Below are 18,238 nucleotides of genomic sequence, written 5' to 3'. Positions count from 1 at the left end.
AATAAACTAAATATGGTATATTAACAGAAAGAAATATTATTCAGCCATAAAAAAGAATGAAGTACTGATTCATGCTACACCATGGGTCAGTCTTGTTGACATTATGCTAAGTGAAAGAAGCCAGTCACAAAGGACTACATAATATATGATTGCATTTATTTGAAATGTCCAGAATAGGCAAATCCACAGAGACCAAAAGTAGATTAGTGGTTGCCAGGGGCTTGGGGGTGGGGGCGGTATAAAGGAGGAATGGGGATTGACTGCTAGTATATAATTTCCTTATGAGGTGATGAAAATATTCTGGACTGAGATAGTGGTGATGGTTTCACAACTCTCTGAACATATTGAAAACCACCTAATTGTACTCTTAAAATGTTTTATTCCTTTTATTTTAAATACAAACAAGGTTTAAATACACATATAACTCAAGATTTGTTGTTAGATAAAAATATTTTTAAATGCTAATAAAAATTGTTCATTGAAAAAAAAAAAAGTGAATTTTATGGTTTGTCAATTATATCTCAGAGGGAAAAAACCCTTAGGTGGGGACTGGGGGTTAATTTACCTAAGTTCTCCATGAATCTTCTGCTCCTTTTTTAAGATTGGTCTTGCCACTTAGGCTCATGAATAAGCCATTCTTATTCATTTATTAAATAGTATTGATTTCACTTACTATGATCTGGTCACTGTTCTAGGTGCTGGATATACATCAGTGAACCAAATAGATAAACATCCCCGCCTTTGTTCTTTCCTTTATCACTGTAATCACATCACCCTCCTACAGTGTTCTTTGTGTCCTTTCCTTATCAAATCATCCCGTGCCCAGCTTACGCTCCCTTCTTCCCTGAAGACTTCTTGGCAGGGATTGTTGTCAGAGGGAATGGGCCTCGGTGGGCTTGGCTCCTGGCCTGAAAGTGTAAAAAATTCCCTATAAAATCAAGAAAGAAGACAGTACTGGCTCCTCTCAAAGCTATTTTACGTTTGAATAATATAATTTTGTGTGAACTATTAAAAATTTATATAGCTTTGGTACAGCCAAACTGTTCTCATACTTGAACATCCCCCCCCCCCCCATTCAGTTTAATAAAGGTAAATAATGAAACTGGTGTTGGGGTCACCAGTTCTCTGATTCTCTAAAATATTTTTTTTCATTTTCTTATTCAGATTCAGGTAAATGTGTCTAATTATAGATATCTTTTTCTCTTTTGCTACCAGCCCACTGATTTATTAAATAGGATTGATATACCCTGCTGGCTGATAAGTTTGAGGTGTTTAAAGATATGAATATAGAATAGTGAATATATTATATTTTATTATAGAATCTGGAATATTAAGTATGAGCTAAGGCCTATGTAGTTTCTTTTCAGATGTTTATCCACATGTTCAGGAATCAGTTGAAAAAAATTAGAGCTTAGTCACCATGAACAGCCAAGTTTCTGAGAGTTTCTTAAGCAGTGAAAATGATAAGAACTGGGTGACAGAACTTCACTGAAGCAGATGAGATAATTAAATGGGCTCAAAGGCGGGGCAATTTTAAAATAAATTAAAACAATAGGCTCTATTTCCAGTGGATTCTATTTTCCAATAGGTTGTATTTAAAGTGAGTAGAATGAAAAAACATTCTTGCATTGGTCAGTAATACCAAGGAACCAAATCTTTCCCCCTCTGTGCTGTTATCACTAGACTCACAAAGTTGCTACCTCAGCCACTTCTGATTAGGAAGAGCCTTAAAGCATGCTCACGGCTTCCCTGTTTCAATATTTGCAGGGTGGCCTGGTGGCTTCCAATAGGCTTTTTAGCTTGGCTGCCTTGTGGAGCCTGGTTACCATTATTTGAGCTTTATCTGTCTGTGGGGTGTTCAGCTCTGTGCAAGTGGTAGGCTGAGAAAGTTGGGCGCATACTTACTAGGATTTTTAAGTTCCTTTGACTAACGAATAACTTTCACATATCAGATGCTCCGTTTTGTTCAATTTAATTAACTGACTGACAGTTTTGAATCCCAAAATGCCCCTGGGGGCCCACATAGACTTGTGTCGTACAGTGAATGAGCCCTTTTGGTCCTCCTGCCTGCTGTTTGCCTAGTCACAGATCTGTGTCCCATTCTTAGGTGTGATCTCTAATTCACTGGCCTGCACTCTTGAACTATGTGAGGCTTCCTGACTGGAGAAACACTAGTTTGAGAGCCTGAAGATGTGGATTCATTATGGTTTTTGCTGTTGTTGCCAGACCGTTTGACACCTTGTGACTGTCTCCCTGTCTGTACATGGAGATAGTAATTGCTGTGAGATAGTGAGTTTCAAGATGGCCAGTCCTTGTGTGGAAGGCACCCCAGAGCTGGCTGCCCACTGTCACTGTTAGCAAAGCCGTCTAGAAGTGGCCTCTTTGCCCTGGTCCACTAAAGTTACCCCTGTTACCCAAGAGGGAATGCCTCTTTTCAACTGGGTTATTTAATACGAAATACCTTGAGATGTTACTTTGCAGTAGTATTTACAAAATGCTGCATAGATCCGGAGAGTTGCCAAGTAGTATTTTTCTTTTAATACTTTCTTTAAAACTTGGTATAAATTTAGTAATTAGCAATGCAGAAAATCCTCTAATACTACTAATACCAATACTGAATTAGAACCTGCCAAATTACTTATAGTGCTTGGTATAACTACACAATTAGATAGTAACACTTTTTTATGATGATAGTAACAATTTTTTTAACATCAGGGATTGGATGTTACCTCAAGTCTCATTTGAGGTTCAGAAAATATGGTGCTCCACATTTAAATATACAGGGAACTAAAGTAGTTTCCTTTAGATAATATCCTGCCTTAATTAAAACAGATAACAATGACCTTTATACTGAGAGCATCATCCTTCAGCTTCCATTGCAATTGAATGAAACTAAAATCTAAGACATGGAAATATCTTCTGGGGAAAAATGAATCTTTTTAGGAGTGTCTGGAAAATACAGTTTTTCTTAGAAAGGTCAAGTAAATATGACAGTGTTCACTATGCACTTCTAATAATCACCTGACTTAAGATAGCTTTTTTGTATGATACAAAGCACTAAATAACCAGTTTTGATGGAATTTACAGTTACCTATGACTGCTTTTAGAATCATGTGAAGAGTCTGAAGTTTAATGGCAGACCTGGATTCTTAAAATGCTGAGATGTGTGGTATCATTTGTCCTTATAAGTTCCAGAGTTGAATATGCAAATGAAATTTGACATATTATATACAAGTCAATATTTATATACAAGGTTGTTTTTTGAGAACTGGAAAGCAACGCTTTATAAAATATCAACAAGGTTATATTTCCAAATTTAGACGACCAACATTGAAAATTTGTATTATACTTACTAAGAGGAAACAAATTGAGTTGGTTGGGGAGTGGTCATTTGGTGCATGGAGAAACACCATTAGTCACTTTAAATAGCCTCTGAGGCTATTGTATAAAGAGCAGTGACCAGAATGGCTGTAAATCATTAATAAAAAGTCAAAGTATGTCCAGTATACCCTGTTTAAGAAAACAATTAGGAAATTTCTGGTTAAACAGTGCTGATTCAATGCTTATATTTATCTACTCCCATAACCCACTTAATTAGCAGTTAAGAAATAAAAAAGGGCAAGACAAGAGAACAAAGACAGCAGATGAGTAGTGTCCATAAAGTTGTAGGAGAGGGAAAGCGGATGGATGAGTAATAACTGTTGGAGGTTGAAGCATTTTGTGCTCTGCTAAGTTTTTCTGGGCAAGTCCAGAAGAAGCCAGGCAGCTCGTCACGTCACCAGAAAGGCTCAAGAACTGTAGGCACATGAAAACAGAAGGTTGGTTGAAAGTCTATATGGAGTCTATTTAAATCCCTGATCTACTCCATACCTCATGTGGCCAGGCAGCCATATCTTCTGTACTCTGGTAGAAGTCAGTTTTTAGAGAAATATGGAAAGGCGGGAATTACCAGAGAAATAATAAAAGCTTCCCAGAACTGAACTGCATGCATTTTCTTGATTAAAAGGTATAACAGAGTGCCCAGCATAATGAATATGCAAAGACTCATATGAATGCATGCCATTTTATGAAAATGGTGATAAATAAAATTTCCTAAAGTCTTTATGATATGGGAAAATAGATGTGATAGAAAATATCTAACATTGGAATTACATTCAACTCACAACAGCAACATTAGAAGCTGTAAGACTATGCAAAATGTCATCAAAATGCCAAGAGAAAATAGTTTCCAATCTAGAATTCTCTACCCACCCAAATGATCACACAAGTGTAAAGATAGAAAAAGAAATTTTCATTTGTGTAAGTTCTCACCAAATTTATCTTCCATGAGCACTTTTTCAAGAAGGTACTAGAGGATGTGTGCCTCCAGAAAAGGAGAGGATGAAACCATGAATGGAGAAGACATGAAATATAGGAATCAATATAGAAGAGGGCCTAAGGGAGTTCCCAGGGTGATGCTACAGAGAAGTCCTGGTTGGCAGATGTTCATCAGGCCTAGCAGGAGGTTGAAGGGAAACCATAAGGGTCTCTCCAGGAACAAAATGGGTCTGATAATTTACCTGATGTATATGACCAAAGGAAAAGAGTTGTAGATAACACTTTAGATGATGGGGGCTATTAAATACATGGGAAAATCAGGATATAAGAAAACGAAGCAAAAATTCTTGAAAAAATTAAAAATGGACTAAAAAAGAAAATGTAATCACAGTGACACAGCCATGCACAGTATTTGCATAGTTGTAATATAAACACTAAATATCAATTTAACCCAAAACTGGTGATGGGTATTGGAATGTATTGGCGGCAAGAGGGGTTTTTAAGATTCTATAGTAGGAAGATAATTTCTAAAGTGAAATAATCCAGAACACAGGAGTCTAAATATTCCATTCAGAAATACATAGGTAAACAACAGAAGAAGCAGCTAAAGGGGTTTAAAATGATTGCTGTGAAGGTGAGGAGAGAGGGAGAAAGGAAATTGCTATATATTTTTAAAAATAGGTCTTGTAGTTACTATTTGACTTTGAAAACTAAGTTGTATGTTATTTCCAAAAATTAAAAAAAAACCTAATTTTAAAAAGTAGGAAAAGAAATAATAAGGTTTTATTTTATTTTTCGTAAGAAATGATTATAAATAACAACATTGGGTCTCTTCTCAGTTAGGTAGGAGACCTTATTCCAAAACACTATCAGTTAAATGTCTGCTCCCTTAATGCTTAGGAAAGGTACATAAGTTGTACCAGTTGCACTGGTGTCTTATTCCTGTAAAGCTTTTTCTCCTTCATTAAATTTTATATACACATGCTTGTCATGGAAAAGTTGAAAAATTGCCTAGCACTCTTTGTGATTTCATATTAACCGGGAGGAGTTTCTAGGACCACCCTGGCAGTCCTTTTTGCTTTATAGAAGCATCTCGAAGAGTGAATCATGATGTAGAAAGCATAATTTCTCAAACCTTCTTCTGCATTGTAGGGTGGAGAGCACTGTTACTACCATGGAAGCATCCGAGGTGTCAAGGACTCCAGGGCAGCTCTGTCAACCTGCAATGGACTTCAGTACGTGGGACTCGCATTGGGAGAATGAACTTGCTTTCACCATTCATTCTTTCCAACTTTTCCTTCACAGATGTGCATTGTAGTGACTCTTCTGTACCAGTCTCCTGTTTGGGCCTGGATGTGGAGTGATGAACAAGGAGGGCATAGTCTCTACAACACTTAGGGTTTGCAGGCAATTCTGAGATTAAATAAATGATACACAGATTAATATTTAATTTGCCTTTTTGGGAAGTACTGTGAAGGGGAAGGGAGGACAGAGACTTATAGGGTGACCTAATCTAGATCCAGGAAGGTTTCTCAGAGGTGGATGCCAGAGGACATACCAGTCAGATTAGACCTAAGGAGAGCTGGGAGTTAGCCAGCTGAGGGTGGGCGTGAAAGAGAGGAGCTCATGCATCAGCTTTGAGGCAGGCTTAAAAACATCTGTAGGCACCTTTAGCCCCAAACACAGAATGTCACAAACATGTCACTTAAAGATCTATTTGTGCTCAGGTGAGGAAAAAGGATCTTGAAAATCTTAATCTTTGCACATAATAAAAAATCCTGTATCTCTGAAAATTGAATGTAATTTTCAGCACAGAATCATAGTACTTAATGGAAATTCACAACTTGCAAGCATGAAGTTACTTCTACTTGCCTTTTCAGAATCAGATGGTTTTAGATTTTTGTTATATATGAAGAACCTATTTTCTTATAGATGATATTGGATTTGCATAACAAGAAATTTGGACTAGTTGTGCATTATTCTGGAATAATAACCAGCAATACTGGTACTGCATGAATGGTCCAGTCCCAGATTAATCTTCTAATCTGTCCATTTAATTTCAAAAATTAATTATATCACATATAATTTGTATGGTCTTTGGTATACACTTTTTACACACTGTGTAGCCTATGCGCTGTCTAGTATAGTGTGGGGACCATTGTGGGATTCCATACAGATATATGGTTTAGAGTTGCGGCAGTATAAAGGTATTTATTTAGATATATTCTTTATCTTTAAAGATGCAATTTGAAGCTCCTCTGCTGTTTCTTGCTGTTTGCTATAGTTGTTAATTCTCTCCTCATGCGGTTTCTTGCGTTGCAGTGGTATGTTTGAAGATGATACCTATGTGTACATGATTGAACCACTGGAGCTGATTCATGATGAGGTAAGTCTGGCTGTGACATCAATTTCCTTATGGTGTTTTATTCTTTCAGTATCTTTGCTTTTGAACAATAAAGAGAACATAATGTAGGTTTTGATGTGCATTTTATACATAGTACCTGTTTCAAACTTAGAATGACATCATGAATTTTGAAGCTTACGTTGCACATCCCAGGCCACACACCAGGAAGGGATGGTGAGACCCAACCAACCTAGGTTTTCTGAAGTGAAAGACAGTTCTTCCCAATCTACAGAAAGGGCAGAGAGGACATTCTGTAGATTTGATGAATTAGTAAATGTATGGGATTGTATCTAATAAACTGAAGGGATTTATAAATATAAGCTGCTATTATCCTAATGTTCATAGCATTGGTTTTGCATTGTTATGCCCATAGTCATATTCTTCTGGGGTTGATTGTTACATACTTAATGCCTTTTCTTTTTTTGCCTTCTTTCTTACTGCCTACCTTTCCCCCCCCCCCAATTTTTATTATGTGTTTTTTTCTATTACAGTTGACATTCAATATTATATTAGTTTCAGGTGCATCGTGGTTAGACGTTTATATAACTTATGACGTGCTTCGCTTGATAAGTTTAGTACTCACCTAGCACCATTCATAGTTATTACAATATTATTAACTATATTCCGTATGCTATACTTTAAATCCTTGTGACTATTTTGTAACTACCGATTTGTATTTCTTAATCCCGCCCCCTTTTTTACCCTTCCATCTGGCAACCATCACATCAGTCTGTTCTTTGCATCTCTGTCTCTGTTTCTCTTTTGTTTGTTTGTTTGTTTTGTTCTTTAGTTTCCACTTATAAGGGAAACCATATGGTATTTGTCTTTCTCTGTCTGATTTATTTAGTGTCATGTAACAATTTGTTCTCATCTTCACTGCTAGTGGAGGGAAAGGAACAGTACTTTGAATTAGTCAGTTTTTAAAATTGTCTTGCTGATCCAGTTGTGAGTCTCATATCTCTAGATATCTTTTCACCTGTTACCAGAATTAAGAGTTTATTTTACTCAAATTTAGATTTTTTTGGATATTTTGTTTATTATTATTAATTTTGGTATGCTTTACAATAAGTCAAATAATAAGGATGGGATATTTCTAAAGAGAATTTGTTATCTGTTAAGTAGTAAGTGAATAGTAAAACTTGTAATTATTATAAGTCTTTTATGGAATCTATTAAGAATACTCTTTTTATAAACTATTTTTCTGCTTGTAAAACTGATACAGTGTAGGAAATTGGAAAAGCAAAAGAAACAAAAACTTAACTAAATAGTAATTACATATCATCCCATCCCCCAGAAATAACTTACCTTCTACTTTTCAGTGCACATTCTTCCAGTTTGCAATGATATATTCCCACATGCTTAAAAATAAATTGGGTCATTATTTTGTAATGTAATTTTAATTCAGCAATGTATCTCTCTGAGCGTCCATGTCTTTATTTGTGAAATGAGGATAAGATACGCACCGTATGGAGTTCTTATGAGGATTAAATTGCGTAACGTGGTCATTAACAGTGCCTGGCACATACCATGTGCTCAGTAATGGGAACTAACAGTAATAATAGTAATGGAAATAAGATGTTTCTAGAAGTGTAATTTCTAGGGCAAAGGATATTAATGTTTTCAAGGCTGTTGATAGAATTGCTAAATTTCTCTTTGAACTATGCTTCCAATATTCTCCTATCAGCAGTATATAAGTGTGCTTTTTGCCTTGTAGCTATAATTAACTTTGGTTATCATAATTTTTAAACCTTTGCCAATTTGAAGGCACAAACTGGTGTATCTTTAAAAAGTTTTTTCATTTTGAAGGAATATTAAATATTCATTACTTCTTCATATATTCATTGATCATTTGTGTTTTTCTTGTGAATTTCTTATTCATGGCTTTGGAGAAAGCTAAGACTTAAGAGTAGCTAATAAAATTACTGCTTTTATTTAAACTGGAACAATTGGATGATGCTCTATTTTATCTAAAATTAAAGTTTCAATACAACATATACTTTTCATTTAAAAAAGAATATTTTTATTGATTTTAGAGAGAGAAAGGGAGAGGGAGAGATAAAAAATCAATGATGAAAGAGAGTCATTGATCTGCTGCCTCCTGCATGCCTCCTACTGGGGATCGAGCCCACAAACCGGGCATGTGCCCTGACCAGGAATCGAACTGTGACCTCCTGGTTCATAGGTTGATGCTGAACCAATGAGCCATGCTGGCCGGGCTACTTTTCATTCTTGATAACTAAAACATTAGCATATAAATGTCCCCATTTTAGGAAGGATGTTAGGAAAGTTCTAACACTATTCCATAGAGGCATACTCACATCTTGCTTTTCAATTGTCTGCAATTGTTTTTGTTTCAGAAAAGCACAGGTCGACCACACATAATCCAGAAAACATTGGCGGGACAATATTCTAAGCAAATGAAGAATCTCAGTAAGTTTTAATTCAGATAGCCATTCTATTTTGTGTAACAGGACCTATGACTGGGTGGAAGTTGGGAGCCAGGCAGGCTTGGTGGGAAGCAGAACTGACTTGAGATATGCGGTGAACAGTGTGTGTGGGCAATGGGTGAACGGTGGCTTTCATGTAGTGGGGTATGCATAGTTGTTTCCGATGGAGAAAAATGAAGCCTGGGAATAAAGCTGCGTTAGGAACCAGAGATTACAGCTGAATTTAACAGTGATCTACAGTGAGGTTCATCCTTAAATTTCCTTGGCAGTTTACTCTTCTTCAGCCAACTTACATTGACTCTCTCTTGTGCTCTGGTCCTGAGGCATCTTAAGCATGCTGATTTGCAAAAGCTTCTTTTGGATTATTGCAATATGTGATGTTACTACTGCTGTATACTGATGCTAAAAGTCTTTAGTAATTTATAAGCAAAAGCTTATGGCATACATTATTTTTAATTCTAAAATGAATGAAGCATAGTAGAATTATCTTAAATTTTCAGATATTGAGTGTCAGGTGCTTGTAGGTCAAATATGCATATTCCAATGAGTTTTGAACAACTTGTGTTTTTGTTGATGCTTGGAAGAAAATTATGTTTGAATTATATTATAATTTATTAATTACAAATTGAATTATATTGTGACTGTGAGAATGTAAAGTGTTTAATGATGAGTGTACATTTTTCACCTTAATTTTGGTTTGAGATGAAACATACTGTCCAGGCTGCTATTCCTTCATATAATATTTGAAAAACATACTCCCATTGAAGTATAGTCGAGCATAAATTCTGGCATTCCTTTTTCTTTTACTCAGGTGTGGAAAGCAGTGATCAGTGGCCCTTTCTATCGGAATTACAGTGGTTGAAAAGGAGAAGAAAGAGAGCAGTGAATGTGAGTGTGGCATTGAGCCGCAGGGGGGCCATTTCACTCCGTTAAATTGTTGCCTGTGATCACACAGTAGCTAAGTGTACCTAAAACACTTTGGAATTGGGCAACTTCCTCTTACACACAAAAACAACAAACCAGAAACCCCCAGAACCCCTATATATTGAGTCTTATAGGCATATTGCTTTTTATTCAGCTTTCCCGATTAGCAACAATAAACTGATTATGGTGTTCTGTGAATCCTGATGTCACATAAGGAACGTATTGTTTTAGCTGTATTTTCAAATGAAAATTGCAGTGCATTTTTCCCTACTGATAATATACCAGACTTTTAAAAATATGGCTTATATGACATTATATAAAACATTTCTGTTAACAAGAGAAATAGGGGAAGAAGTTAGGTTTTTAAATGTTGGCTAGTCATACTTATTTTTATTTCATTCAAATTAAAAACTCTGTTATACCAGACTTTGAAGCTGGATGTGTTTTTCTGAACAGAATGGATCTATTTGACCATTAATATTGTGATAGTTACTAAATAAGAATCATGTAATTATATAATCAACAATTGTCTTTTGGCTCACATGTATTGATACATGTATAGAGGCTTTGTAACTGAAATTATGTTCCTAGTCTTTTTCATAATAGATTAGAAAGCTGTAATGATCGGGACTATCTAGTAATTACATGGTGAATGCTATGTAACCAAGAATTAATTCCACAGCATATAGATTACATGGTAATTTACTAGATAACTTAATGAGTAATTATACTGGAAATTGCACATTTTAGGTAATGTTTTGGTGAATGTATTTTTTTGTGAAAAAAATTACACCTCCAGACATCAAAAACTTAGTTGCAGGTTAAATCATCTTCTTCTTTATAATCCTGTCTTTGTATTGTGGTGATTATGGATGAGGGTGTATTATTTTTTCTTTCAATTGAAATTAGAGTTATATTTTTGCTTACTCTTGAAGATTTAGTTGGTAATAATAAGTTTTATATAGGCTAATGACATTTCACTAAAGTCCACCCCTGGCAAACATAAACTGATCAATGATCTTGTAGTTTTCTACTATGAAAAAGAAATAGAAGTCCAAATAATGGCTAAAATATTTAGCCCTTGCTCTTAATGGATTCTATAGTAATAATAAAAATTTGGAAGAATTTAGAATATTGTCATTGTTAATGTTTGTTCCTGTGAGAAGTTGTATGTTTAAGAATTAGTACATTATTATTAGAATTTCACTCCACTGAGTTAAGATTTCTATTTTACTACATTGGTACTTTTTCTAGATATACTCTGCTATTCTTGTTAAATGAGTTTTATATAGGTTCTCCTTGACCTTTTAAATAGGTGTGAATTTTTAATCGCATCTCAATGCCAAAGAAATTGAGTTTGTTTATTTTAACAGAATTATAATTACATTTTTCTCTAGAATATTTATATGTATAAATCATATAAAAACAACACGAGCCATTCTCCATCTTGATGAGTTCTTTAATGGTAGTTAAATATAGTTCTTTTATGAATACTTGAATGTTTACTCACACTTTATGGTCATTTTTTCCTATTTCCCTGAGCAAGTTTCTTCAAGGGTGTTGATACAATAGGCAGCAAAGAGTCCTCCTGAAATTCAGATTCAATCTACAACTGAACAGTCATCCTCAGAGATGGTGCTATTACCTCTGACCATATACTTTTATTTTCCACAGCCATCACGTGGTGTGTTTGAAGAAATGAAATATTTGGAACTTATGATTGTTAATGATCACAAAACGGTAAGAGCATAGATTCAATGGGTTTTGGACCCAACAGCTTACTTGAGAAGGAATACACTTCACTTTATATTCAATTATTATTTGTTACTTATTAAAGCCAAGATACTTAGATGCTTTATTTTTTGAAAATATTAAATAAGTTCATTTATTTCATGGTGTTCTGGAACACTGGGTTTTATAGAAATTTCAGAACTCTAAACTTTTCCACTGTTTAATAATGATTGTAATTGATGGATGTAACTTTGTGTGGCATCTTTCACTTGTCTTCATGTAAATTCTTACTCTCTACTGATTCTCCATCTATGTATTTGGTAACTGCTTTCTAATTTTATTCCATGCCTTTGCTCTGTTATTTTTTCTTAACTCATTATTATGATTTGTAGCAGATATAATTGCACGAGATAAGCGTAGTAAGCATATGCATTAAAGGTATGCCCAAAGAGACTATCCTTAAATACTGGAAAGATGAATAATCTTGTGTTACTTCACTCAAAGTAAAATGTGATTCCATGTGATTTTCAGTAACACTTAAAAGATATCTGAAAAGACATCTGAGAAAAGATATGTGAAAAATAGTTATTACTCTCCATTGGCTTCTCTTGAAGGTAAAGTAGAAACTTAACCATATTCTACTTAACCATTACTCTTTTTTTTTTTTTAATCCTCACCTAAGGATATATTTTTCATTGATGAAAGGGGGGGCAATGGGGGAAACATTGATGTGAGAGAGAAATATCTATCAGTTGCCTCCCTGATGCGCCCCAACCGGGATTGAACCTGCAACCTAGGTGTGTGCCCTGAGCAGGAACTGAAGTCGCCACCCTGTGGCGCAGGATGGTGCTGTAACCAACTGAAGCACGCCCGCCAGGGCTTGGCCGTTCCTCTTATAAAATATCTTGGCTGAGTCCTAGAGCATTCTAGAGTTTTGGTCAGTAGGCTGTTTGGCAGTATAGCCAATACGCTCGGTATGCTGGTAAATGTTTAACACCTGGCTCTTTGGGGGAAAAAAAAAAAAGCCTAATTTAAAAAACTGAACTATAATAATTTACATCTGTTCTTCAATATCTGTATAGTTGCTTTTGGGTTTTGAATAATCATCCCACTGAGAGTATTCATCTTACAACCTTTTGTGCCAGATGAGGCAGCACAGTTATGTTGATAACAGTCACCCTTGGCTTGGAAATCAAGCTCTAATTCCCCCCCCCCCCCCAGAAAACAAATTTCTTAAGGATTGTATGTGTTTAGGAAGAAAAGGCAAATTTGGCACTTTAAATGTAAATTATTTTCAGTAATCAGAACCTGTGAGAGTAAGTTTTATCATAAATGGAGATTGAACATTTTTCTTTGTAGACAAAAGTAGTTCTCATTCAAGCAGGGAATAGAAATATTTCCCTCCATTTATTCAAGCTTACCTCTTTAATTCAGAGTAACCTAATATTGGCTTCCTGAAAGAAATGCTGATATCTTATTTTGATCAAGCATCATATTATCAGTGGATTTCATTAAACCAAAAAAAAAAAAAAAAATTCCTCAATTTTGTAGAAAGCATCTTAGATGCTGGCTGGCGGACCCTAATTTGTGAGCCAATTATAGTCTTGATAAGGGTCAGCAAATATTTCTTTGAGCCAGTAATCTAAACATAAATATTAAAAACCTTATTCTAATAGAAAAGGTTGAAATATTTTAAAGTGCATGAGAAACAAATGCTTTGCTTACATTTTTGCTCTATCCTTAGGTGTAAGTCAGTAAGTGAAAATGTAGTAACTCAGCTATTTTTCAATTAAACCTTATTTTTTTTTTTTTAAATTTAAAAATCACTAGATAGCCCTAGTTGATCTGGCTCAGTGGTTAGAATGTTGGCCAGAGGACTGAGGGGTCCTGGGTTCAATTTCGGCCAAAGGCACATGCCTCAGTTGCAGGCTCAATCCCCGGCCCTGATTAGGTGGGTGTGGGAGGCAACCAACCAGTGTGTCTCTCTCACATTGATATTTCTCTCTCTCCGTCCCACTCTCTCTGAAAAACAATGGAAAAAATATCCTCGTGTGAGGATTAAAAAAAAAATCATTATATGTTATTTATTTATTTATTTATTTATTTATTTATTTATTTATTTATTTATAATTACAGTTACATTCAATATTATTCTCGATTAGTTTTAGATGTACAGCATAGTGAAAAACCACTGTATTTTATAGGTACCTAACAAATGAAGAGTTCTCATTAATCACGATTTATAAGCTCTTTAATAAAAACTGAACGAGTTTATTTTCTATCTCATCCTAGAGTGGGCACTGAATTCCAGTTGTGTGGTCCCGGCTGTTTTTATTTGTCCTCTCTGAGCCTCACTTTCCACAGTTACAAAGCAGGGCTAATAAACCCCGCCTCACAGAGCTGTGAGGAACAAAGGTTTCTTGTAGGAGAAAGACATCGTAGATCCTAGTAAATCCTATGCTCCCAACTAAGTGACGGTCATGTGAACACCTGGAGGGGGCGCTGTGCGCACCCTACTTGCCCGCGCCCAGCAGCGTTGGCCACAGGTGGTTATCGCTTCCTCTTTGAAACATTTTCTTCACCTCTCGGCTTCTGTGACGCAGCAGCTCTCCCACCTCACTGGTCGCTTCTTCTTGTCCTTTACGTCTGGCGTCTAGAATTACAGGAGTGCCTGCAGCTGGTTTGGGGCTCTCTTTTCTTTCTATAACTCTCCCCCAGAGTGGCCCCTTCCAGCCTCAAGTCCTCAAAGAATGTGATGGCTTTAAACTCGTCACTCCCTATGCCTCCAGCCTTCTGAGTCCCACGGTTCCAACTCAGCTGCCTACTTGACATCCGTACTTCAGTATTGACTAGGCATCTCACACTGGACATTTCTAAATCAGAACTCTTGGTTCCTGGGTCCTAAACTTCCTTTCCGCTCGTCTTTCTCATTATTTTAGATGACACCACTATCCCCCAAGCTATTCAAGTTCAAAACCTAGGAGACATCTTTCTATGCTTCTCTTTTCTCACCTTTCACAGCCTAGACAGATGTCTGGCCTTCATTATCTTTTACATGGACTGTTGTAATAATTTCCCCACAGGTCTCTGTTTCCATTTTTGAACCTTTCTAATTCACTCACCTCAGAGCAGGCAGAATGATCTTTCTAAAAAGAAAATCAGAGACTTGGAAATTACAAACATGAAATAAATGAAAATCTTATCACGTTTTAATAGACTTTAAAATTACCTTTTTTTTTTTTTTACAACTTGCATTTCATATTTTTCTTGACTATTATACTATAAAAGGAGGTTTCCAAAAAGGACAGATTAATATTCAGAAGGAAAATAAAATATATCTTAATAGATGTGTAACATCACTGCATAGAGGAGGTGTCAACGAGTATTTCCTTTCTGTGATGTGTGCTTCTTAATGTCAAGTCTTTTTTTTAAGTGTACAATTCAGTGGTATTTAATACCTTTACTAGGTGGTGAACCATTACTTCTATCTAGTGCTCAGTATTATCAAAAATAAATATCAGATATGTAAATAGTAAGATATATTTTCTTTGTTTAAAAAACATAGTAGCAGAGAGAGAATAAAGTGGGGAGAGTGATAAATTTATAATGTGAAAGTGGAAAGGGAGAGAAAAAGAATATGGTTTTCTAATGTAGAAATATTTTTAATCTTTATGAAAGATGCATTATTTTAATAATTATAATTGAAGACACATTTTAAAAACTTATGGTGCAAATCTGATTTGGTAGTTTGGGAATGTTTTTCTTTTTCCCCAGTACAGCTCATGATCCCCCTGTGATAGACTTTTGCTTTCAAATGTCCCGTCAAAGACGTATTAAGCAAAGTACTCCTTGCTAAAACTGTAGGACTTCAGACGTTGCTTTGCAATTATTCTATTAATTTATTTTTTCTTATTTTCTTAAATAATCATGAACTATCATCATATTTCACTTTTACTTTACGTCTCTTCTTTGTTCTAACTCGGGGCAGTCAAAAGCAAAAGGCTTTATTTGGAGGAGGCATTCTTCTGAAAGAATGTACTAGAATGTATGACAGATACATTCCATATCATGGACAGTATTTAAAGTGTTACCTAAGAAATTTTATTGATCTGTGTATGGCCTTGAGTTTAAAGTGAGGAGGGCGTCCAGTTGGAACTAAGTTTCTTGGTGTAAGCCCTTTATAAGCTGGGAAGGTTGTTTAATTGAAAATGAAAGGGTTGCGTTTACAGACGTTAAGACTGAAATAGCTTCCTTCTCTGGAGTAAAGCTTCTCACCCATATTTCTATAGGCCCTCTCCATTACCTGGAATATCGTGGGTGTTTTAGATCATCAGAGTTTTGCTACCTAACACAGAAATAAAATAAGAACAACACCATATTCAACATGGCACGCACTAAATTCTATATTTTTAATCCCCAATTTCTATTGTTGCTATGAGATTTCTGCTTTTACAGAATTTTGAAATTTACCATTAAATTATGATTTGGTTCATTTTGTGCATTAGATTCCACATATGAGTGAAATCATATGGTACTTGTCTTTCTCTGACTGTGTTGCTTCACTTAGCGTAATGCTCTCCAGGTCCATCCATGCTGTAGCAAAGAGTAGTGACAGACTCATAGAGAGCACGGGGTAGGGAGGGGGTGGAGGGATTGAGCAAAAGGGGGGGGAAAAAGAGAACAACTCATGGACACTGACTACAGTGTGGTGATTGCCAGGGGTGGGGGGTGGAGGGAGGTGGAGGAGTGTGTGGGGGGATAAATGGTAATGGATGGAGACTTGACTTGGGGTGGTGAACACACAATACAGTGTATAGATGATGTGTTGTAGAATTGTGCACCTGAAACCTGTATAATTTTGTTAACCACTGTCACGCCAATAAATTCCATGAAAAGGAAAAAAATATGATTTGGCAGTGACTGGTATATCTTTTTCCCTCCCCAGTATAAGAAGCATCGCTCTTCTCATGCACACACCAACAACTTTGCAAAGTCTGTGGTCAACCTTGTGGATTCTGTAAGTATCCCGGTTTTCTCAAACCTCTTTTTCCAAGACAGAACAGTTTCTATCTCTGTGCTTACTTGCTACTTGAGTTCTTTCTTGAGAAAAAGTAAAAATGCCATCCTTAAGCTCATCTAGCAGAAGAATTATGGAGCGGTCTGCTTCACAAGGGTCGTGTTAGTTTCAGGGGACTGCTGAGTTATCCCTGGAATTCCAAAAATGCTTGAGTAGCTTCTAAGTGATGTCTGGACCTCATTGTCACCAGAGCCTAAGGGGGACAAAAATATTGGAGAAAATTAGCTACCAAGAAGAGTGTAGATTAAACTTGACAAAGGCGACTTTGTTAATAATAATCAGTTGAGCTTATTGACTTAAATATATGGCAGAAGCACTAATAGATTGAGGTGAATTCTGTTTGAAGGGTATAGGAAATACAAAAGTATTTTTTTAAAAAAGAACCTACATTTATCTTCTTACTGTTCCCCTTATTGGAATGCTTCAGACTTCATTTCTAGGGGACAGAATTAAGTGTGTCCCCAAATAAAACTAATTCTAAACAGTAAAATACATATCTCTTTACAAAGACCTTTTATACTGATCATTTTTTCCTCCGATTTTGTAAGTCACGGGGAATGATGGTTAAGATTTTCTTGCTTTTTTCTGTTTTTGGTAGGAACACCATAGATGTGAATATTATTCATTATGTTCCAATAAATTGTTAATTAGACTAGTCGTAAATTAAATATAGCATACTACTTTGTGCATTCTAATGTAAAGTGCCATTTTGTTCAGCTAAATATATTTTTATCTGATATTTATTATATATTCCCTCTTAACTAGGGGAAAAAAAAACTTTTTATAAATTGTCGAATACTTAAATGATACTTATTTCCCCCAAAGAACTGCCTTTTTTCCTTCCTTTTAAACAGTCCAAAACCTCCAATCATATAAAGACTCATAACCTCGAATGCCTGGTAGGCACAGCTGGATGGGCACAGAGTGTCGTATGGAGTTAGGATTGAAATTCTGAAAGCCACTTTATACCTGGTTTTCCTTAATTTTAGCTCTTGTCAGTCTTCTGAGAGGAAAATTATAAGTGAATATGGAAATGAGAATATTAAACACACCTTTTCCCCTGCCAGAGCTGTTTACTTGGCAGCATTCCTGTGTTAGTCATTTCAGCATGATTGAACAGAATCACATCTTGCAAAGTGTAATTTGTATTTTGGATTACCATATAAGGTTCTGCAGCTGAACAATTGATTTTTAAAAGACATTACATTTCACTTGCTCCTTGTAAAAATCATTTCTGCTTCAGGTTGATTTAGGCATGCTGCGATTCCCTTTCTTCAGTGTGTTCAAAGGTCAGCTGTTATTTTCTTAATTAGCTTGAAAATAGGACAAAACGACAAC

General features: G+C 35.7%; 1 protein-coding gene across 3 annotated transcripts in view; it reads left to right on the top strand.

Moving 5' to 3' along the window:
• The window catches only part of ADAM23 (ADAM metallopeptidase domain 23), a 135,997-nt gene that overhangs the window by 71,620 nt on the left and 46,139 nt on the right, over nt 1-18,238 (top strand). For all 3 annotated transcript variants that reach the window (XM_081143478.1, XM_081143479.1, XM_081143480.1), the window contains exons 5-10: nt 5,470-5,552; nt 6,640-6,703; nt 9,079-9,151; nt 9,980-10,056; nt 11,767-11,832; nt 16,769-16,840. In XM_081143478.1, the coding sequence (XP_080999604.1) occupies nt 5,470-5,552; nt 6,640-6,703; nt 9,079-9,151; nt 9,980-10,056; nt 11,767-11,832; nt 16,769-16,840 (435 nt within the window). The remainder of the gene's footprint in view (nt 1-5,469; nt 5,553-6,639; nt 6,704-9,078; nt 9,152-9,979; nt 10,057-11,766; nt 11,833-16,768; nt 16,841-18,238) is intronic.

This window comes from Miniopterus schreibersii (assembly GCF_964146895.1).
Source record: "Miniopterus schreibersii genome assembly, chromosome: 7".
NCBI classification, from domain to species: Eukaryota; Metazoa; Chordata; class Mammalia; order Chiroptera; family Miniopteridae; genus Miniopterus; species Miniopterus schreibersii.
The sequence above is the reverse complement of the archived record's forward strand: the minus strand, read 5'-3'. Positions and strand labels throughout refer to the sequence as shown.